General features: G+C 21.9%; 1 protein-coding gene across 1 annotated transcript; it reads right to left on the reverse strand.

Moving 5' to 3' along the window:
* Positions 1–22: 22 nt before the first annotated feature.
* LOC122505122 (E3 ubiquitin-protein ligase ariadne-1) lies at positions 23–23,198 on the reverse strand. The gene is made up of 8 exons (XM_043616583.1): positions 22,575–23,198; positions 17,034–17,293; positions 12,842–13,015; positions 12,692–12,757; positions 12,396–12,611; positions 7,313–7,870; positions 1,497–1,723; positions 23–1,381 (listed from the first exon to the last, which is right to left on the reverse strand). Exons 2-8 carry the CDS (start codon positions 17,238–17,240, stop codon positions 1,300–1,302), a joined length of 1,530 nt encoding a protein of 509 aa, XP_043472518.1. The 5' UTR covers positions 17,241–17,293; positions 22,575–23,198; the 3' UTR covers positions 23–1,299.
* Between the last annotated feature and the right edge of the window lie 1,244 nt (positions 23,199–24,442).

Consider the following 24,442-nt stretch of genomic DNA (forward strand, 5'->3'; position numbering starts at 1 on the left):
AAAATGTTGATAAACTTATAAATATTTTAAACGAACAGAAATTGATATATATATTTTTTTTTTAAAAAAACAAATTTAGTTTAGAACTAATTTTTAAATTTTTAGTTATAAATAAATTAAATCACAACGACGTCCTTATTCTTTCTGTTCTTAATTTCATGTCATCTCGTTTTCTTCCCTAATTTTTAAGATAAAACGAAAAAAAAGTAACAATTTTAATATAAGTAATTCTCAAAAGGTACTACTTGATTTTGTTTTTTATTAATATAATTAGTTATTTTCTATGATCTCTTAACATACATCTACTTTCATTTCTACATAGCAATGTACGAATATATTTATAAGACTCTATGTATATATAACTACATAAACTGTACAATGGAACACAATTAAGTTCCCAATATGTGCAGACGATTTTCCTTTTGTCTGTTTTTTTTCATTTTTTGTTTTCTTTAATTTTTCTAGAACCGACAATAAAGAAACCGTGTATTTTTAAATACCAGTTTCCATTTTATAAACGCGTTCTATAGATTTTATCCAAGAAAGTGTTCAAAAATTGTCGTTAAATCTATGAAAACGTACAAGTAGAATACTGCATCTGCATATTTAGAAAAAATTTCTTTTTTTCTTCTCATTTTCAGAATAGCCAATTAAGTGATTATATCAATTAATGAAGTCATCACAGAGGTATTATTATTTTTAAAAATATTTTCACTTTAATGGGAACATTTTATGATTGAGTTAAATTATTGGCAGTTTTAAGCGGACAATTCTCGCGGTATTATCCTTATTTTTTTTAATAAATTGTGAATGAAAAAATGAAATTAAGTAAGCCGTGCGTGGATTGAATAAAGAGTTGAGAGGATCTTATACGAAGTTAAATAACTTTAGAAATACATAGTTAATTTTCCCGTGTTTTTCAATTATTTTTCTTTTCATAACTTTTTTTTTAAAAAACTTTTTTCAGTTTTTTCGAGAATACAGTTTTGGAAAGTCAATTATGTAAAACCTTGTTCTTTTTTTTTGGTTTCTACGGGTTTCTTTAATAACAAGAAAAATATATTTCAAATATAATAAATAATATAGAATTAAAACGCGAAGTTTTAAATTTTGAAAGAAAAAAATTTTTTTTACGTTTTCAAAATTAGAAACAATCTTTTTTTTTTTTTGTTTTCCATTTAATTTTCTTGGATCCTTTCCCCTTTTTTGTGTTTAGTCTTTTGTTTGATTTTCTGTGTTGTATTGGTTTTCCGGATTTATCACAGTTTTACGGAGACCAAAAAACAATTGTTTTTAGATTTAATCTAAATAGTCCCACCATTCTTTTTCGTATCCCTCGTGAACATGTTCAAGCAGAACTTTTCGTCGACTGTCGCAGTATCTGGAAGAAAAGAAAATTATTGAATATTTTTAAATGTTTTAAATTTCATGACTGACCAAAAATAAGAAGTTATTTAAAAATGATTTTCAGTAGAAAATGAATAAAAGAAATTTACCTGTACTTATCTTGTACTTTTTGTTTTATATCAGCAAGATTTTCACTCGTAATTTCTCTCTCCAAATATTCAGACAAACATTCTGTTGCACCTTCAAGATCCTTTTGGTTGTCCTCGAAAATCACAGATTGATTATTTTTCCTTAAGTAGTATGCAAAAACATACGTGTACATCATTGTTTGCCGGCAGGAGCATAGAATGTCAACGGCTTTCTTCAAAAACTGGACCTGCAATTCAAATTTTAATGCAATTATTTATTATAATGCATTAATAATAATAATTCATTTTTTGTAAATAAAAAAAAGCTTTCTTTCTTTCTTGTTCTTTTTCATGATATTTTAGAAAAAAAAGATTGTTATTAAAAATCGTAAAGCTTGAAAATACGTCTATAAATAAAAAAAATGTATAATTTCGAAAACGATTTCCTTAAAAAGGTTTTGATTTGCGGTGAACATCATCATTAATTAACACATTATCGGAAGTCAAAAAATGAAATGAATTTGGTTAGAAGAATAATTTTGCCCAACCCTAACGTTTTTTTTTATTGTTTTACTTTTTAAACCAAAAATTCTACAAAATCCTCTTCAAATACTAACTAACAATATGCAAAAAAATGAACATGTAAACTTTTACCGTTACTTTCATAAAAATTCACAAAAAGATCCTTCTTTCACCCGTTAGACCCTACCCCCCCTTAAAAAAATAAAATAAAACTTAAAACCAGTTTATTGATTTTCTATTTTGTAAATGTTTCTAATTTAAACCTCATTTCGAAACTTAGCGCATTGAAGCAAAAAAATAAATAAATAAAATCAATAAATGTTTTAAATTAATGAACATTTTTTAGAATTACATATTAAAAACAATACTAATACAATACGGCAAAAGATAAGCGCACATTCTAGGTCAATTATTAAGAACCTTCTAAATAATAAATTATTATTATTATTAATTATTAATTAATATTTATTAACAAACTAATATTGAGATTTAGTTTAAAAAATTGTGATGAAGAAATATAAATGGTACAAATTTATTTGTCTTTTTCTTTTTCAAAAAAGAAAAAAACATCAAATAGAAATTATACAAATTTTTTCCATTTATTTCTAAAAAATAAATTATAATTTTGATAAAAATAAAGATTGAAAAACAGAAATTGCACCTTTGTTTACAAACGAAACTAAAAATTTGAAAGATTTAATTTTAAAATTCTGAAACAATTTATTTATTTATATTTATTTATATTTATATTTATAATTTATTTATTTTGATACTTGAATATCGGAAATTAATTTTAAAAAAATTGAAACAATTGAAAACTTTATAAAATTTCATTAAAATAAATTTTATATTTTAAAAAATTTTATTTTGTCATCTATAAATATAATTGTATTTTTGAAAGTATGTACATTAATTTATGATTTTGTAAAAATTATTCTTTTTAAATAATTCAATTCCCGTAGTTGAATTCTGATAGAAATTCATTTTAAAAAAATTTTAGTTAAAATCTTCGACAATAATTGAATTTTTAAAGCGTTATAGAAGAAACTGTAGAAATTAATCAAATTTTAAAAGATTTTTAAATTAAATTCTTTAAAAATTGAAGAGAAACAAAAGTATAAAAATATTAAAAACTTTTATTTTGAAAAATTAAAAATTATCACATTATTTTTCTTTAAAAATTTTAAAAGTTTTGAATAATTTTATTCAAAAATTTTAAGAAAATAATTGAATTTTGCAAGAATTACAGTTACAATTTGTAGAAGTGATAAAATTTCAAAGGGTTTTTCATTGAAATTATTTGAAATTTTAATTCCTGTGAAAAAATAAATTTAAATTTTTCTTTAACAGAAAGTATTAATATTTTGAATAATTTAATTTAGAAATTACGAAAAAATTTGTTTCTTGGAAAATTGTAATTGGATTTTTTTAAAAATAATTTTATTTCCGAAAATAATTTTAAGAAATTGAAACAATTAAAATTTTTGTTAAATTTCATTGAAATAAATTTTATAACTTAATGGATATTATTTGTTTACTTTTAAAAATTATTTTGAAATATAATCGTATTTTTGAAGAATTCTATTTAAAAATTTGTAAATAATTGAATTTCGAGAAAATTTCGAATTGAACTTACTATTAACAGTATTGTTCCATTCATACTCGAAAATTCAATTATTTAATCAAAAATATTTAAGTTGTTTAAAATATCTTGGCGATTTCTACAAGAGTAGTTCAAATAATTATTAATTTTTTCAAATTTAAAGGAAAACTGTTAGAAAAATTACATTTCTTAAAAAATTTGACGCGGTGTGTGTAGTCATACTAGTTTTTGTATAATTTAAAAAAACTAATTAATTTTTTCAATAATATTATTTACAAATTAAGAACACGATTTTTTTTCTCCAAAATGTTAAAAATAATTCTAAAAAATTTTAATGTTATTACTATTTGTTCATATTTGAATTTTTGGAAATATGTAATTGAAAATGTTGAAAACAATCGAATTTAAAAAAATTAGAATGAAAAATTCTAATAATTCCTTTTTTCAAAAATATTCTAATATAATTTTTGGAAGAAAATTTTCATTAATTTTCAGCCATTTTCATTTTTAAACATTTGAAGATTTTTAATTAAAATTTTTGAGGTTTCAATTATTTTCAAAATTTGCAATTAAAGTTTTTTAAGATTTTCAAAAATTGTAATAAAATAGTTGAAAAAATCAATTATTTTCAATTAAATTTTACAAAATTTCAATTATTCAAAATCATTTAATTGTATATTTCGAAAATTTAATTTAAAAAAAATTAATTCTTAGTTATTTTTTACATTATAAAAATTGAAATAAGTTTCATTTTATAATAAAAATGTGGTATTTTATTGCAATATTTGAAAGAAAAAGTCGAAAAAGTCATAATATCCGAGACCTGACTTTTTAATTAAAATATTTTCAAGTTTATTATTTAAAAAAATTAATTCTTCATTGCAAACGATCTTTAAAAATCTTTAAATAATTATTTTAATGTGCTATTTTTTAAAACAAAAATTTGATTACGTGAAAATCAGGGTTGCCACGCTTTTGCTCATTTCAAATTCCCTGACTTTTCCAGGTTTTTAAAACTACATTTGTTGACAACAAAAATTTATTTTGTCTTTCCCTGACTTTCCCTTGAATTCCAGACAAAATTCTTACTTCTCCTTGACTTAAAGAATATTCTCATTCAGTTTAAAAATTATTACTCAGAAAAATGTTCTATTACTTCTTTTTTAAATAAATATTTAATCATTATTTTTTTTTCATAAGATTTAAGATTTTCAAAAATTTCAAATTCAAACTTTTTGAAAATTAAACAATTTTTAAAAAATTATTATAAAACAAGAAGACTGATAAAATCATTATTTTTTATTATAAGAATCTTGTTATTGTAACTTCATAAAAATTATTTTAATTTCAATTCAATTATTTTCTAAAATTTTTAACTAAAATTCTTCGGGTGTTTAAATTAATTATTTTTTATAATTTTTGAAAAATTTCTTTGAGAATTTTCAAATTCTTTTCTTTACAATTCAATTTTACAAAATTTAATCGATTATTCGGAAATTTTTCAATTAAATATATATTAGAAAATAAAAACTTCAAATAATTTCAAAAAAGTTTCATTCAACTTTTTTAAAAAAATTAAATCTATACAATTTTCAGTTAAAAGTATGAAAAATTCAAACTTTCAAAGATTGAAACCATTTCAAAATTCAATTATCTCTAAAAATTCACGCTATAATACTTTCTCTCCAAATTTGAATAATATCATTTTTCCAGAAATTAGATTAAAATTTTATTAACATAATTGAATCTCTAAAAAATTTGATTGAATTGAGAAAAATATTTGAAAGTAATTGAAATTTCGCAAAGAATTTTTGGAAATAATTGAACTTTGAAGGAGAATTTTATTATTTATGAAATAATTGAAATTTTTAGGAGAATTTTTGTAAACTTTTGACTATAATTGAATTTCTGAGAAAAATTGTATTACTTTTGAAAATAATTGAATTCTTGAAACGAATTTTAATAATATATTTCTTTTTAAAATATTTGAATTATTTTATGAAATTTTATTGAAATAATAGATATTAAAAATAATTGAATTTTGATAAATTATTGAAATTAATTAAATTTCTACAAAGAAATTTATTAAAATTATTTTGTAAAAAATGAATTGTTAAAAAAATTTCATTAAAAAAAATAAAAAAAAATTTAATTTAATTTAATTTAATTTAATTTAATTTAATTATTTATTATTTTTTATTTTTTTATTATTTTTTTAATTTAATTTTTAATTAAATTAAATTTAATTAAATTAAGGGTAGACCCCACCTTAATTTTGACCCCTTTAAAATAAAATTATTAAACGAGGTAATATTTTTTTTCTTGCATCATTTTTAACCTGAAAACATATGAAATGGTCAAAAATATTTAATTTTAATTTTTGAAGAGGTTAGAATTTTTTTCTTTTGACCTATTGCACATTATTGCAAATCCAAGCGAGAAGTTGTTTAGAATGGTAAAATATGCATGGAAAAAAGTTTTCGTTAAAAAATATTAAAAACTGTAAGAGAAGATCGATTTTTAATATTCAAATCTTTAAATTGTGCCAAAATTTCTGAAGTCCTGAAACTTTATTTTTTTCCAATTTGATGCTCTGAGTCGAAAAAACATAGTTAAAATTGACGATTACCTCATTTTCATGGTAAAAACTATAATAATCATGGTTTTTTTGATTTATTTCGGTATATATAAAGTATACCATAAAAGCTTCGGACTATGATTTTTATGGAATTTACCACGAAAATGAGCTAAATGTCAATTTTAACAATATTTTTTGAATAATAGCATCAAATTACGTAAATATACACAATTTGAAAAAAAATTAAAGATTTAAGGCTTTCGAAATTTCGGCAAAATTTAAAGATTTGAATATTAAAAATTGATCTTCTCTTACAGTTTTTAATATTTTTAAACGGAAATTTTTTTCCATGCATATTTTACCATTCTTAACAACTTCTCGCATGGATTTGCAATAATATGCAATAGGTCAAAAGAAAAGAATTCTAACCTCTTCAAAAATTAAAATTAAATATTTTTGACCATCTTATATGTTTTCAGGTTAAAAATGATGCAGGAAAAAAAATATTACCTCCTTTAATAATTTTATTTTAAAGGGGTCAAAATTAAGGTGGGGTCTCCCCTTAATTTTCAATTAAAATGAATTGTTATTAAAATTTATGAAAATAATTTAATTCTTTTAAGAAATTTAATTAAAAATGTATTGACAATAATACTTAAATTCTAATAAATAAATTAAAGGAAGGCTTTTTAAAATAATTGAATTTCTTTGATGAATTTTAATAAAATTTTTAAGAATTTTTCATAAACATTTTTCGTATATTCCATATTAAAATTGTATTCAAAATAATAGAAATTCTGCGATGAATTTTATTACTTATGATATGAAAATAATTGAAAACCTATATAGAATTTTATTATTTATGAAAATAATTGGATTCCTGGTAAAAAATGTTATTCTTCATGAAAATAATTGAAATGCGAAGAAATTTGTCGAAAATTTGTAAATAATAGAATTCCTGCGAAATTTGTATTATTTAATTAATTCATTCAAGATTGGAATTTTCTAAAATTTCAAATTAGAAAATTTTGAAGTTGAGCTATTTATGAAAATTGTAAACGAGACTCTTTTAAAATTCCCCGACATTTCCAGGGAATTTGTTAAACAAAAATAAATATAATCCATTAAACTTACCTCGATCCATGACATGTTGTGTTGCTGCATTTCCTCCATTTTCTCCTTAACGCTGGCATAGAGTTTATGCTCAAACTTGAGTGATTGCATGTGATTCATGTAACGATTACAGTAAAATAGATAACGTTGAAGGGCAGCTCGAGATTTTTCCTGAGCGTCTCTAGCAGTTTTGGCGTCATCTTCATCATAGCGATTGCAACTGTACCAACTTGAGCCGTGAGGATCCCAGGGTCCCAAGCACACCCAACAAAATTCCGTCTTGCAATTTTGATTTTTACAAATCATATGATTACAACCGCCGTCCTTTTCAATTGTAACGTTGCATCTTGGACATTCCTTTGTATTTGCCGCAATCCAATTTGAAGTCTCCGAGTCGTCGTCGCATTTTTTAATCCACTTTCGTAATAAATGACACTTAACAGGGTCGTGCCAATTTTCTCCGCAGAGAAAACAAAAAGTGTGAGCACACTTGCAAGTAACGGGTCGCGATTCAACGTATTGAACTTTTATCGCATTATTGCAATCTGGCGATGGACACCACCTCAAAAGCCTGTTACACTGAAAGAAGAAGAAGAAACAATTCATCAGGATTTGAACAATAAGAATAATAGTTGCATTAGCGCAAATTTTTTTCTTGATACTATCAGACTTCGTACTCGATAAATAAAAAAAAAGTAGCAAAAGGTAGCTTTCAAACTAAAAAAGTAGTAAAAAGTAGCTATCTAAAAATTAAACTTGATGACCAAAAAAACTCGTTTTGCCACTTGACAAAACTGACAAAAATCCCAATCTAATATTTTATATTCCTGACTTTTTCCTAATTTTCATCAAAAATATTTACTTCTCTCTTATCCTGATAATAAATTGAATTCCTGCAACGAATTACATTATTCCTGAAAGAATTTCAATATTTATAAAAATAATTTCATTCTTGCGAAGAATTTTTAAAAAATTTTTAAATAATTCATTTCTTTCGATTAACTTTATGCAAATTCTAATTTAAATAATTGAATTCCTAAGAAATTTTTATTATTCACAAAAAGAATTGAATTCTTACGAATATTTTTACAAAAAAATTCTTAAATAATTGAATAGGGGAGAGGGCCCCAAGGTGGTCAGGGCCCTAAGGTGGTCACCCTAAGAAAATTTTTGTATATTAGTTTGTATCTTCCATTTTTTTTTGTTATTGTTATTGTTTGAGAAGACAAAGATTTTAGTAAAGTTTTGAGGTAAATAGTCGTATGAGCCTCTTTCGAAATTAACCATTTTAAATTAGTAAAAATCGTTATAATTATCTTTATATATCGTACAATAATATTCCAAATGAATATAATTAATAATGTGCTTTAAAAATTTTTTTCATTAACGTTTAAAAAATTGTGTCTTGGCCCTAAGGTGGACACTTTTTTGGCCCCAAGGTGGTCGCTTTTGATTTTTTATGAAAATGTGTTTATACGCCATATTTATCAACATTTATCACTGTGAATGTGAATTTTATCAATTTTTAAGTTTTATGTTGAATAATAATGAAATAGAATTATTTTCAAAATTTTACCTGTCTAATACATACACAAAAAGTATCATTTTTGACGAAAGGACAAAGTGCAAAAAAAATATGTAATATGTTTCTGTGATCCTGAAAAACAATTCATATTAAATAAACAACTTAATAATACGTTTTTTACATTTTTTAAAAACTTTTTTAGTGAATTTTTGTATGGTGACCATCTTGGGGCCACTTTTTTAAAAGTCGAATTTTCAACTTTTTTTAAAAAGTGCCATAACTTTTTTTTATTAATGAAATGAAAAAAACTTTATGATAGGAAGTTAGGTAATAAGATAAAGTTTCAAACGCCGTATTATTGACCTTTATATATAATTTCATTTGATATCTACAGTCGCTCAAAAGATGGGTGACCACCTTAGGGGCCTCTCCCCTACTGTTTGGAAATTTTATGAAAACAGTAGAAATTGAAAATCATTGAATTGTGAAAAGTATTTAAAAATAAATAAATTTTACAAAAAATTCTATAAAAATTTTTGAGAATAATTGAATGTCTGTAGCATTTTATTAAATTTTTTTTGAAAATAATATTGAATTCCTAAAAAGGATTTTATTATTTTATGAATATAATTGAATTCTTGCGAACGATTTTATTAGAATTATTTAAAATAATTGAATTTACAAGCGAAAATTTATTACTTTTAAAAATAATTGAATTCTTCTGATGAATATTGTTATTTATGAAAATAATTTATTTTTGTAAAGAATTTAATTGAAATGCCTCAAAATAATTGAATTTTCGGGAATAATTTTGCGGTTGTTTATCGAAATAATTCAATTCTTGCTTAGAATTTTATTAAACACTTTTCTAAATAATTGAATTCCTGGGAAAAATTTCATTATTTATTAAAATAATTGAACTATTACTAAAATTTTTATTAAAATGTTTAAAAAGAATTAAATTACTGTGAAAAAATTTGTTATTTTAAAAATTTGTTAAAAATTTGTTATTTTTTTCTCGAAATAAAATAAATATGAAAATTTTATTTTAAATAATTGAATTCTTGTGGAAAACTTTATTCGTGCCAATAATTGAATTTTTCGATTAATTAATTTAAAATAGTATTAAAAATAATTGAGATTCTTCGATGAGTTTTATTATTTATGAAAATAATTGAATTCTCTGCTTAGAATTTTATCAAAAATTTAATTAAAAAATTGAATTTCCTTGAAAAATGTTATTATTAGTGAAAGTAATTAAATTATTGTGAAGAATTGTTTGAAAATTTTGTAAAATAATTGATTTTTTCGAAATTTTTTTGAAAATGCTATTCTAAATTAACTAAATTCCTGAAAAATTTTTATTATCCATAAAAATAATTGAATTCTTACGAAATTTTTTTTTAAATAATTGAATTCTGTTTGAAAATTATATGAAAATAGTAAATATTGAAATTCATTCAATTGCGAAAAGTCTTTAAAAGTACTTAAATTTTACAAAGAATTCTATTAAAATTTTTTTGAAAATAATTGACTTCCTAAACAGTATTTTATTATTTATGAAAATAATTGAACTCTTGTGAACGATTTTATTACAATTTTTAAAAATAATTGAATTTCCAAGAAAACATTTATTACTTTAAAAAAAAATTGAATTCTTGTGATGATTATTGTAAATTGTTTTTTATGAAAATAATTGAATTTTGTAAAGAATTTTATTGAAATGCCTCAAAATAATTGAACTTTCGGGATTAATTTTGTTTTTTATTGACATAATTGAATTCTTTCGATGAATTTATATAAATAGTTGAATTCTTAGGAAGAATTTTATTTAAATCTAAAAGAAGAATTGAATTATTTCAAATAAAAATTAAAATTGTATTTAAAATATTCGATGTTTTCCGAACAATTTTATTAAAATATTTGGAAATAATAATTGAATTCCTGTGAAAAATTCTAATATTTTTGTAAATAATTGTATTTCTCCAAAGAATTTGAAAAAACATTTTTTTTAAATAATTGATTTTTTCGAGGAATTGAAATTAAATTTTTAAGAATAATTACATTTCTCGATCAATTCCTGTAAAATTATATTAAAAAGAATTGAAATCCAGCGAAGAATTTCATTATTTATGAAAATAATTGTATAGTTGCAATGAATTTTATTAAAATTTTCAAAAATAATGGAATTCCTGAGAAGAATTTTATTATTTATGAAAATAATTGAATTATTGCGAAAAATTTTATTAAAATGTTTAAAAAAGAATTGAATTTCTGTGAAAACTTTTGTTATTTTTGAAAATAATTGAATCCCAACAAAAACAACTTTGATGCAATAGATTCCGCCAAGTAACAGTTTTTGTAATTGTCCAAACAATTAGTGAAGTAAAAGTTTACCAAGTAAAATTTATAACTTAAGTTTTTAAATTGATTGATTTTATTAATATTACTAATTACATTTCCGAAGATTTTAAAATTGCCTTAAACAAAAATTTTTTATTAAGGCGAATAATATTAGATTTCAGTTTTTTCTTATGTTAATCATAAAATTAAATTTCATATTTGTTACAAAATTTTTATACAAAATATATGTAACGTGAAACATTGATTCAATTTGGAAATGTAATTAGTATTGTTAATAAAATCAATTAATTTTAAAACTTTAGTTATAAATTTTACTGGGTAAACTTTTCTTTTCTTTTTCAATTTTTTTTTAAATTCATACATTTTAAAATAAAAACGACATGTATGTCAAAAAGTCGCTATTTTTTCAGTTTTTTTTTTGCTTAAATTCTATAAAATTATCAAAAATAATGAATAAACTTAACAGAATTCTTTTGTTTATCATTCTTTATCAGACAAAAAAAAATTGTGCAAAATCGATTCATATTTACTCGAGTTATTCCATTTTGTCTATAAACAGTCGATATTTTAAGAATTTAATAAATATTATGAAAATTTTATTTTAAATAATTGAATTTTTTGATTAATTAATTTAAAATAGTATTAAAAATAATTGAAATTCTTCGATGAGTTTTATTATTTATGAAAATAATTGAATTCTTGCTTAGTATTTTATCAAAAATTTTTTTAAAAAATTGAATTTCCACGAAAAATGTTATTATTAGTGAAAGTAATTGAATTATTGTGAAGAATTGTATAAAAATTTTGTTAATTGATTTTTTAGAAATTTTTTTGAAAATGATATTTTAAATTAATTGAATTCCTGTGGAAATTTTATTATTTATGAAAATAATTGAATCTTGGATGAATTTTATCAATTTTTTTTAAATTGAATTCTTTTGCGAAATTTGATGAAAATACTAGATATTAAAAATAGAATTTCGAATATTTTTTGAAAATAATTGAATCGTTTTAAAGAATTTGATTATAATTTTCAAAAATAGTTTTTTGATTTCTAGTCCTGGCGAATTTAAAGTAAATTCTCAAAAAAAACAGAAATAGTAGCTTTTAGTGTCTGAAATCTAAAAAAGTACCCAAATAGAATCATAATGTAAAAAAATTAGTAAATAGCAGATTTTCGTAGATGAGTGCGAAGCCTGTAACTATATTACTCACTTCAACGAAACTATTTGTTATGAGATGTTGATATTTCAGTTTGACTTTGGAATCTTTAACGAGTCGCATTACACTTGCGTCGTCAACTAAAATGTCACAAGCGTGCGCTGCGCAAGCAATTGTTTGACCCACGCCTTCCTCCATTATTTTTGTCGTTAAATATTCGCCCCAACATCCAGTGCAAAAACGATGCCCACACTCCAGTCCAGTCATCATCTGAAATCAATTTTCAGTTTGGATTTCAACATTCTTTGCAGAAAAGTAATTATAATAATCGAATATGAATTAAAACTTACAGGCACTGGTAAAGATATAAAACAAATTGCACATTCTTCCGTTCCATTCGTTGATGTGCGTCTGATCTATAAAGAAGGAGATAATTTCAAAAAAATGTCCAATTAAAACATTTGGTTTATTTTTAAAAGTTTTCCCTAGAATACACTTACCAATGAACTTTGGGAAGCTCTATTCCGATTAATTACAGGACCTTGTCTGAAAGGATTAATAACTCTGGCTTCTGCAAATAATTTCTCTTGATCGCCGTCGTAAAAACGTTCCATTAACTTTTCTTTATCCCATTTGAAATGATTAAGTAAAATTCGCGTTGTAGTCGCCGGTATCTGAAAATAATTAACGTCACATTATTTTCTTTTTTACTACATCTATATTTTGAATAGAAAAATAGCTTTCATGGTCATTTTTTTTAATGCTAATAATTAAAACAAATTCAAATTCGAAAAAACATGAAAAAATGTCTTTAACCTTAAAAAAAGATGGTCAAAAATATTTCATTTTAATTTTTGAAGTTGTTAGAATTTTTTTTTCTTTTATTGCAAATCCATACGAATTGTTCAAAATATTGTAAAATATACATAGAAAAAAATTACTGTTGAAAAATATTAAATACTGTAACAAAAGATCGATTTTTAATATTCAAATGTTTAAATTTAGCCGAAATTTCAAAAGTCCTGAACCCTTTAATTTTTTTCCAAACTATGTATACTTACGTAATTTGATGCGCTAATTCCAAAAAACATTAATAAATTTGACGTTTAGCACATTTTCATGGTAAGAACCATAAAATTCATAATCTGAAGCTTTTTTTGGTCTATTTTATATTTACCGAAATAAATGCAAAAAGCCATGATTTTTATGGTCTTTACCATGAAAATGAGGTAAACATCAATTTTAACTGTTTTTTTAGAATCAGCGCATAAAATTTTTTCCTACCGAGTACGGAACTCTAAAAAATTAAAGGTTCAGTGTTTTCGAAATTTTGGCAAAATTTAAAGATTTAAATATTAAAAATCGATCTTCTCTTACAGTTTTTAATATTTCTTATCGCCAATTTTTTTCCATGATATTTTACAATTTTAAACATCTTCATGGATTTGCAATAATATGTAATAGGAGAAACGAAAAAAAATTCTAACCTCTTTAAAAATTAAAATGAAATATTTTTCACCAAATTATGTGTTTTTAGGTTAAAAGAGATGCAAGAAAAAATATTATCTAATATTAGAAAAAATATTTAACGATTTAATTTTAAAGAGGTCAAAATAAAGGTGGTGTGTTTCCTTAAACATAAATACGATCGTTTTATTTTAGGGTAATTTTTGACAAATTTTAATAGATTTTTCAAGTTTTTTAACATATTTTTATGTTTTTTGAGCTCAGGAATTCAAAAATCACATTTTTAAAAAATTACATTCCGTATGTGTGTGTAAACATTACATTTTCATATTTTAGGGATGCATTTTTCTTTTAATTTTAGGTCCACGTGTGGGTATAAAATGAGAGAACTTTGAGCCACATTAAGAAAGATTAAATATTTTTTTTTTGCATTTTGAAAATCAGAAACAACCGTTTTTTGCCCATAACTTTGAAAAAATTTTAATTAGTTTTTATCGTTTTTATGAATAATTAAATTCATTTGGCGAGTTTCTTTAAATTTTTTGAAAATAATATTTTTTTTTGATAATTTTAATTAAAAATTTTGAAAATAATTGAATTAAACAAAGAATTTTTTCAATTTTTTAAAATAATCTTGTCTGTTTATAATTATAATTGAAAATTTGATAAATTCAATTTTATTAAAATGTAATTATACTAATTGAATTTCTGCAAAGAATTTTATTATTTATAAAAGTAATTGAATTCTTTCAAAGAATGTTATTATTTATGAAAACAATGAAATGTTTGGGTAGAATTTGATTAAAATTTTTGCAAATAATTGAATTGTGAGAAACAATTGAATTATTCATAAAGATAATTGAAATTTTGAGAAGGATTTTAAAAAACTCTTAAACATAATTGAATTTCTGCGAAGAATTTTATTACTTTTGAAAACAATTGAACTATTTTTTTTAGAATTTTATGAAAATTTATAAAAATAATTGAATTCTTGTGATGAATTTTTTTTAAATATAATATTCAAAAGAACTTAGTTAATCTCAAGGATTTTGCTATTTATGGAAATAATTGAATTCTTGAGAAGAATTTTTTTTACAGTTTCTAGAAATAATTGAATTCTTTTGACAAATTTTAATAAAAATTTTAAGAATAATTATATTTTTCGAGGAATTTGATTAAAGTTGTATTAAAAATAATTGAAATTCTGCAATGAGTTTTACTATTTATGAAAAGCATTGAATATATTGCAAAGATATTTTTAAAAATAAAATTATAATTACGGTGACTAAGCAGGGTGGCCACTTTTTTCATAAAAAAAATTCACGGTCATTTCCCGGTCATAAAAAATAACTCTAAAAATAAATTACTCCATGAAAGATTGAAAGAATTTTCTGATTTTTAGACAAAATTTTGACTTTTTCCCAAACCCTAAAAATATTTTAGTTTACTCTAAAAATAATTGAAACTCCAAAATATGTTTATAATACATTTTTTTAAATATCTTAATACTAAAAATAATTTTGAACTTAAATAGATTTTTTGAAACAAATATTTAATTATTATCCATTATTTTTCTATATAGGTAATCAAATTTCAAATCCTTTAAATTTGAATAATTTTGAAGAATTGCTACTGTAACTTATTAAAAATTATTTTCAAAATTTCAATTCAATTATTTTAATAGAAATTTTAACTAAAATATTTCTAAAATCCACTTGTTTACAAGACAATTTCATGTAATTTTGAATAATTTGAAATTTTTTCAATTAAATATTACATATTTAAAAACATAACTAATTTGAAAAAATGTGAATAAAAATATTTCAAAAAACTAACTTATTGAGAATTTTTAATTAAAATTTTTTAAAATTCAACTTTTCTAAAACTTAAATTTAAAACTTTTTAAAATTCAATCTATAATAATATTAATTTAACATTCTAAAATATAGAAAAATTTGCTTATCAATAATTGCAAAAAAAACTAATTGATATTAATGCAAAATACGGTTTTTTAAAATTTTATTTTCTAAGAAAAGAAATTTTATTTATTTTTATTAACTTTATTTATTATTTAAAAATTATTTTTTATAAATTTCGTATCACTTTTGTTCTAATTAGTTCAAATTTTCAATAATTCAAATTTGTTTTGTTATAATATTATTGCAAAAAAAATCTTTAAATTGATTTATTTTTCACTATTTTATAGGATGTCAAATTTTGTCTTTAAAATTTTTTTGACAAATTTAATTAAAATTATATTTTGTTTAATTATTGTTAGAAATAGAAAGAATTTTAAATGAAATATTTAATATTTTCTTTTTCTAAGTCTGTTACGTTGGACAACAAAATTTATGATTTTCTTATAAATTCTAGAAATTGAATATTTTTATAGTACTTTTCATAAAATTCCCTGACAAAATAAATAGATTTTATAGAAGATTATTCAATCTTTTTTAATGAAATATAAATAATAAGTCCTAAAATAAATATTTTTATTTTTTCTCACAAAATAATGTGTGTTTTTAAAAAAAAATTTCCAAAATCCCGGTCAAGATCAAAATTCACTGTCATTTCCCGGTTTTCCCGGTCCAGCGGCCATCCTGCTCAGTGACTAACTTCCCTTGATTATTTTCGAAAAATTTAAATAAAATTCTTTAAAAGAATTTAATTATTTTTAATAGAATGTAAAGAAATTTCAATTATTTCAAAAATTTTCAATTATTGGTTTATAAAAATTCAATTATCTTGAAACAACAGAATTGCTGCAACGCGCCCTCTTTTTTCTCAGTGTATATTTTTTAAAATTAAATAATAAAAATTTTATTTATTAATCTTCGCACTAATAAACATTAATACATTAGAATGTGACTCTTTATAAGATTCAATAATATCAATAATACTATCAATTATTAAATTAAAATACTTTGAAAATTCGATTTGTTAAAAAGTTTTTAATGAAATTTTGTAACAAATTTAATTAAAATAATAAAATTTTTTTTAATTTGGTGAAAAAATTCCCGGTTTGGCATAAAATTCCTGCCTTATTCTCGGTTTTTACCAGTCAAATTAAATTCCCGGCTATTTCCCGGTTTTCCCGATTAGCAGGCACTCTAAAAATGTCTTTATTGCAAAGATAGTTTATTTATGAACTTTCATTTTTTTAAACGTTCTTTTTTTCTTAACAAGCATTCCAAAAGAAAGAATGAATGAAAGAGGAAAGTTTACCTCGACAACTGTGTTTACATCTTTTATAGAATCAACCATATGTTGAACAATTTCTTCTGTTGATAAAACTTCAAAAGGATAATCGTCGACGTCACTAGCTCGTTCTCTAGGACTTGCGGCTTCAATTTCCATTGCAAATTCCATATTATCATCGCCACTGGATTCGTTACCCGAATCTACATCGTACGTTTCTTCTTCGGAATCCATTATTCTTTCCAATAGATTTCTTTCTCGTTATTACAATAGCTCTTGGCCTCCTTCTATAAACACAGAAGAAAATTCAAATAAAAAATGTGAAAGAGTTCAAATTGTCTTTTAAGGGTAAAATTACTACTTATGAATAAAGCTCATTCTCCATCAAGTAGTAACTTTTATTTTTATATTAATTTTTTTGAAATTTCCCCATGTAGATCTATTTAATAAAGCTTGAAAATAATTATTTTGTTGATATTTGAGCTTAAATTTTTTTTTTAAATTATATTAAAAATTCAAATACAATTTATTATTTTTCTAAGTATTTGAATTTTTGGAAATATGTAATTGAAAATAATTGAATTTTAAAAAATTAGAATGAAAAAATTCTAAGAATTACTTTTTTCAAAAATATTTTAATTATAATGTTTAGAAGCTAATTTTCATTAATTTTCATTTTCAAATTTACACTTGAAGAGTTTACATTGAAACTTTTGAAAATTCATTTATTTTCAGATTTTGTAATTAAAATTCTCCAAAAGTTTATTTCCAAAAATTGTAATAAAATATTTTTAAAAAATCAATTATTTTCAATTAAATTTTACAAAATTCCAATTATTCAAAATATTTTTAAAATTTTAATTGGATATTTCGAAAATTTAATTAAAAAGATTAAAAAATAATTTTTGAAAGATTTTTCTATAGTTATTTTCTAGACTATAAAAATCAAAATAAGTTTTATTTTATAGTTTATACTATAAAAATGGTATTTTGTTGCAATATCTGGAAGAAAAGTGGAAGAAGTGGGAATTTTTTAAATCGTTGAAGAACTCAAATTCCATTTACCAATCGAACGGAAATTTAATTTTCACGCTTTTGTTCAGTCACGTTTATTTTTAACCTATAAAATGTTTTGTTAATGATAATGATAACAAATTTTATATTTTTAAAATAATACCGCTTACTTTTGACAAAATTTGTCCGAAAACATTGAAATATTAATAAAAAATTCAAATTATTTTTTTCTCTTTTTCCCTTTGATCTTGAACGTTAAATTTAAAAAAATGATAACTTCCGTAATTTTGATCAAATAAAAAAATAAAAAAAACAGGTATTTACTTATTTTTCATATAGAAGTCGAAAAAAATTGTTTTAATAAAAAAAAAATTTGAGTAAAAATTTCACGAAGAAACCAATTAATACTTTTTGTTATTTAACGGAATTTTAAACTTTATAATCATTGTTTACTCGAGTGGTAGGTGTTGAGAATAGAAATTTATTATAATTTTTTTCTAATTGAATTTTATTTTTATAGATTTTCTAAGTATTATAAATATAAATTACAATAAATTTCACACTATGAAATTGTGTGTAATATAACTTATATTATATAGAACAATTAATTTTTAAAATTTGCATGGACTCTAATTTATAAATTAGCATAATTTTTAACTTGAGAAATTGGAAGTAATATGATTGTTAAAAATAAAATATATTTATTTCTCATAATTTTTATGAAATCTAATTATTATTTGAAATAGTTACTGTTTTACATATTTTTTAAATAACCAAAATTTAAAATTCTCGAGCTATTATTTTACATAAGTTGAAATTAATCAAAGTTTTATTTCTTATAATTTTTATTGCACAGAATAATTATTTAATATAATGTTTATTTTATAAACTTTTCATATATCTTAATTTTTATGCCACCGAATATCTAATTCGCAGAATATTTTACGAATTAACAATAGATTTTTATTAATCCGTGGAATATTCTATGAATCACGTATTCGGTGACAAAAATTAAACCATATTAAAAGTTTAAAAAATAAACATTATATTAAGTAATAATTCTATGCAAAACAAATAATAAGAAATAAAACTTTCATTAAAAATTAAAATTATGTAAGATAATAATTCGAGGATTTAAATTTCCGTTATTTTAAAAATATGTAAAACAGCAGACTTCGCACTCAATAAATAATTTTAAAAAAGTAGGTTTCAAACTGAGAAAATTAGTAAAAAAAAGTAGCTAATGAAAAATTGAATTTGACAACCAAAAAAACTCCTTTTAGACACTTCACAAAACTGACAAAAATCCCAATCTATATTTTACGTTTTTGACATTTTCCTAGTTTTCATAAAAAATATTGACTTCTTTCTTATCCTGCTAATAAACTTAATTCCTGCAACGAATTTTATTATTCATCAAAGAATTTAAATATTTATCAAAATAATTTATTTCTTGCGAAGAATTTTATAAACTTTTTTAAATAATTGATTTATTTCGACTAATTTTATGCAAATTCTAATTTAAATAATTAAATTTCTGAGAAATTTTTTTTATTCGTGAAAAGAATTGAATTCTTACGAAGAATTTTACAAAATTTTTATTAAATAATTGAATTCTGTTTAGAAATTTTATGAAAATAGTAGATATTGAAAATCATTGAATTGCGAAAAATTATTTTAAATAATTAAATTTTTCAAAGATTTCTATTAAAATTTTTAAGAATAATTGAATGTCTGTGTATCATTTTATTTATTTTTTTTTTAAACAATTGAATTTCAAATAAGCATTTTATTGTTTATGAAAATAATTGAATTCAAAGCGAACAATTTTATTAAAATTTTTTTAAATAATTGAATTTCCAAGAAGAAATTTATTACTTTTCAAAAATAATTGAATTCTTGTGATGAATATTGTTATTTATGAAAATAATTAAAGTTTGCAAAGAATTTTATTAAAATGCCTAAAAATAATTGAATTTTCGGGAATAATTTTGTTATTTATCTTTAATAATTGAATTCTTTTGAAGAATTATTCATATAAATAATTGAATTCTTGGGAAGAATTTTATTAAAATCTAAAAGAATAATTTAATTATTTCAAAAAAATTTAATTAAAATTGTATTTAAAATAATTGATTTCTTTCGATCAATTTTATTAAAATATTCGAAAATAATAATTGAATTCCTGTGAAAAATTCTAATATTTTTGTAAATAATTGAATTCTTCCAAAGATTTAAAAAAACATATTTTTAAATAATCGATTTCATTGATGAATTGAAATTAAATTTTTAAGAATAATTACATTTTTTAATCAATTCCTGTAAAATTGTATTAAAAATAATTGAAATCATGTGATGAATTTTATTATTTATGAAAAGAATTGAATAGTTGCAAAGAATTTTATTATAATTTTTTTGAAAATAATTGAATTCCTAAAAACTATTTTATTCTTTTTGAATATAATTGAATTATTGCAAAAAAATTGTATTAAAATGTTTAAAAAGAATGGAATTTCCAAAAAGAAATTTATTACTTTTAAAAATAATTAAATTTTTGTAATGAATAATTTTATTTATGAAAATAATTTATTTATTTATTTATTTTCTTCTTTAATTTAAATATTTATTACAATAATTTTTTGTCGATATAAAATAAATGAATTATTAAGTTTCTAAGTGTGAAATTTAAGTTTTTAATTTTTATTGCAAACAATAAATTATAAAAACATTTCTAATAAAAAGTGTTTCGTTCATTTGAACGTTCAAAACTTGTGGATCATAGAGAATTTCATTAAAATGACTCAAAATAATTGAATTTTTGGGAGTAATTTTCATATTTATCGACATAGTTGAATTCTTAGAAAAAAATTTATTAAAATTTTAAAAAATAATGGAATTGAAAATAATTGATTTTTTCGAGGAATTGAAATTATATATATTTAAGAATAATTACATTTTTAAGCAATTCCTGTAAAATTGTATTTTCAAAATTGAAGCCGCATGAGAATAATTGAATTTTTCGTTTAATTAATTTAAAATAATATTAGAAATAATTGAAATTCTTCGATGAGTTTTATTATTTATGAAATAATAATTGAATTCTTGCTAAGAATTTTAACAAAAATTGAATTTCCACGAAAAATGTTATTATTAGGGAAAGTAATTGAATTATTGCGAAGAATTGTATAAAAATTTTGTTAAATAATTGATTTCTTCGAAATTTTTTTGAAAATGCTATTCTAAATTAATTGAATTCCTGTGGAAATTTTATTATTTATAAAAATAATTGAATTTTGGATAAATTCTATCAATTTTTTTCGAATAATTGAATTCTTTTGCAAAATTTTGTGAAAATACCAGACATTAAAAATAATTGAATTTCGAATATTTTTTTAAAATAATTGAATCGTTTTGAAGAATTTGATTATAATTTTTGAGAATAGTTTTTTGATTTCTAGTCTTAGCAAATTTAAAGTAAATTCTCAAAAGAACAGAAATAGTAGCTTTTTGTGGCGGAAATCTGAATAAATATCCAAATAGTAGCATAACGTAAAAAAAGTAGTAAGTAAATAATGGTTTTAGTAGATGAATGCGAAGCCTGAAAACATTAATTATTTCAAATAATATTTAGATTTCATAAAAATTGTAAGAAATAAATATTATATTTTTAACAATTATATTACTTTCCATTTCACAAGTTAAAAACTATGTTCATTTATAATTAGATTCCATAGGAATTATAAAAAATAATTATTATACTTAAAAAAATTTAGTTCATATTTTTTATCATAGTGTGAAATTAATTGTAATTTATATTTATAATACTTAGAAAGTCTATAAGAGTAAAATTCAATTAGAAAAAAATTACAATAAATATCTATTCTCAATATCGTAATAATGTTAACATTAAATTAGACACCTACCTTTCGAGTAAAGATTATTGTTTAAAGTTTCGATATATAACAATTATAAATATTAAAATTTGGGTGAAATCATGCGCCCAATTACGATTCTAGATTAATAACCAAAAAATCGTCTTGCGAAACATTTTTTTATCTTGTTCTGAATTTTTCATTTTAGTAGATCTATATGTGTCAGAATTTAAGTAAAAAAAAAAATAAATATAAACGTCTATATTTTAAACTTGCGAAAAATACAAAGGAAATTTTCTAGGAACAAAGAAACAAGGAGCACACACACTCACACACTATTGACATATACATGACAATAATGTCATTTTATTTTTCGAAAATCTCGTGTATGAACAAGTCAAAACAAGCAGACGACACCCACCATTTTTTTTTCTAAAATTTCCTTTTCATTCACAATAATATTTACAACACATTTTATAATTAAACCATTCTCTCTCTTTCTCTTGTGGTTAAGAGGAAAAAAAATTGAAAACTATCTCTCGGGGAAAATAAATAACGAAAAACAAAAACACTTTTTGTTGTTTGAAATTTAACATTCCGAGGATGGTTTTGATATTTTGAACTCATTGAAAATTAAAACACTCGCGATGTGTAAATTTAAAGAAGTGAAAGAGTTATTAACCTGCTTTTTTTTCTTCTTTCTCTTTTTTAAAAAGAAATCAGTGGATGAAGGAACGCTGATTCATGGATGCAGACGACTAATTGTCATTGGAATGAATCTTCCACTCTATTGTCCGTACTTTAAATGTTATACGAAAAGCAATAGATTAAAGTCACACTTTAAATATTATTATATTTATTAAAATAGTTCTTTTTTAACCTTAAAAATGAGAAAACGACACAAGTTTTTCGAATGAAAAAAGTGTTTTTTTTCCTCTTTTTTTTTGTTTCACGACAAAATGCAGTCAAACCATAAGAATGCAGACTGTCTTGTTTCTCGGGGACTTGTGACGTCACTTTCGTTGTCGCTCCCGTTCTAGCCTTGGTGGGTATATCTTGTTGAACTCGTTCATATATAAAGTGTTGTACACTATTTAGAACACACACAATCTATTTGCCACTGACAGCAGTCGAAGAATAATCACCAACTTTCATAAATACTAAATTTTCACTGATAATTAGAATTTCCCATAAATTTTATGATACTTTAAAACCGATATTAAGTCAATTCCAATGCACAAAACACAAGAAAAAAATTAACATAGAATGTGATATTCTCACTGCCTATCACCCCTAAAATGCATTAAGTAGGGTTGGGATGGGAGAGTCGATTATTAGGTCGAATTTTCAAGAAATCGATTCATCAAACTAATGACAATCGATTGTGACTTACAATTTATGTTTAAAAAAAAAGAGATAAAACTAGAATAGTTTTTTTTAATCGTGATTACAAACTAGTTGTAACATCTAAAATAATTATAGTAAGAACATAAAGTATGGGTTAGAAAAAGATAAACTGTCTATTTGATTGATGCGCGAGCGCAAAGCATGAGTTAGAAAAGGACAGATATACATATATTTGTTTTCTTTTCTATCTCCGTCTCGTTCGCGAAGCTAATTAGACTAAGGTTGAGTCCACAATAGGCACTTTTCTTAAAGCGATGCATACCATCTACATCGATTTCTATTGTTCGAACAATGGAAATCGATGTAGAGGGTATGCATCGCTTTAAGAAAAGTGCCTATTGTGGACTCAACCTTAAAGCGATGCATACCCTCTACATCGATTTCCATTGTTCGAACCGTTCGAACCGTTCGAACAATAGTAGAAATCGATGTAGATGGTATGCATCGCTTTAAGAAAAGTGCCTATTGTGGACTCAACCTCAAACGACTAAAAGAATAAGTCCTAAAGTCCTCTAAAAGAAACTAATTTTTTTATTCTAATACTTAACTATTCTTTTAAAATAAAAATTAATAGTACGTATATTCTCTAAGAAAAAAAAATGCAAAGCAGAAAAAGCTCGAATTGAAAAAAGTCGAACTCGAAAAGTATCGAAGCAAGAAATAAGCATAGAGAATAAAAAAGAACATAGAAAGCGCACCTCAAACTCTAAATGTAAACAAAATAGATGGAGCTGTCTTGGGTTTGTCTGGTTTATCTCAAGAAAAATTTATAAATAAAATGATTTTATTTATAAATAAAATGAAATCATAAATAAAAAAAGAGGGATATCAAATAATAAAAATATAATAATTAAAAATATAAAATAGAATTTAATTAAAAATTAAAATAGAATTAAGAATAAAGCAGCAACAAAGTCGACCGCCAAGCGGTCGACGAGGGCTCTGGTTTTATATAAAAAATTATTAAATTAAAAAACTGAACATTAGAACTTTTAAAAATTGAACAAAAATGAAGAAGGAATAGAAGCAACGAAGACGGCCGAAGGCCGTCTGAGGCGCTAGTAGTATTAAAATATACAATTATCTTAATTTATATACACTCAATAACATATATGCTTTCCTTCCGGTTTGGACAACTTTATG

This window comes from Leptopilina heterotoma, unplaced genomic scaffold (genome assembly GCF_015476425.1).
Source record: "Leptopilina heterotoma isolate Lh14 unplaced genomic scaffold, ASM1547642v1 Lhet_343, whole genome shotgun sequence".
Taxonomy (NCBI): domain Eukaryota; kingdom Metazoa; phylum Arthropoda; class Insecta; order Hymenoptera; family Figitidae; genus Leptopilina; species Leptopilina heterotoma.

Excerpts from the sequence above, each read along its gene's own strand:
- LOC122505122 (XM_043616583.1), bottom strand. The coding sequence starts at position 17,240 with ATGGATTCCGAAGAAGAAACGTACGATGTAGATTCGGGTAACGAATCC. Across the intron at positions 13,016-17,033 it reads ATGTAAACACAGTTGTCGAG|ATACCGGCGACTACAACGCG; the intron begins GTAAACTTTCCT and ends AATTATTTTCAG. Across the intron at positions 12,758-12,841 it reads GAGCTTCCCAAAGTTCATTG|ATCAGACGCACATCAACGAA; the intron begins GTAAGTGTATTC and ends CCTTCTTTATAG.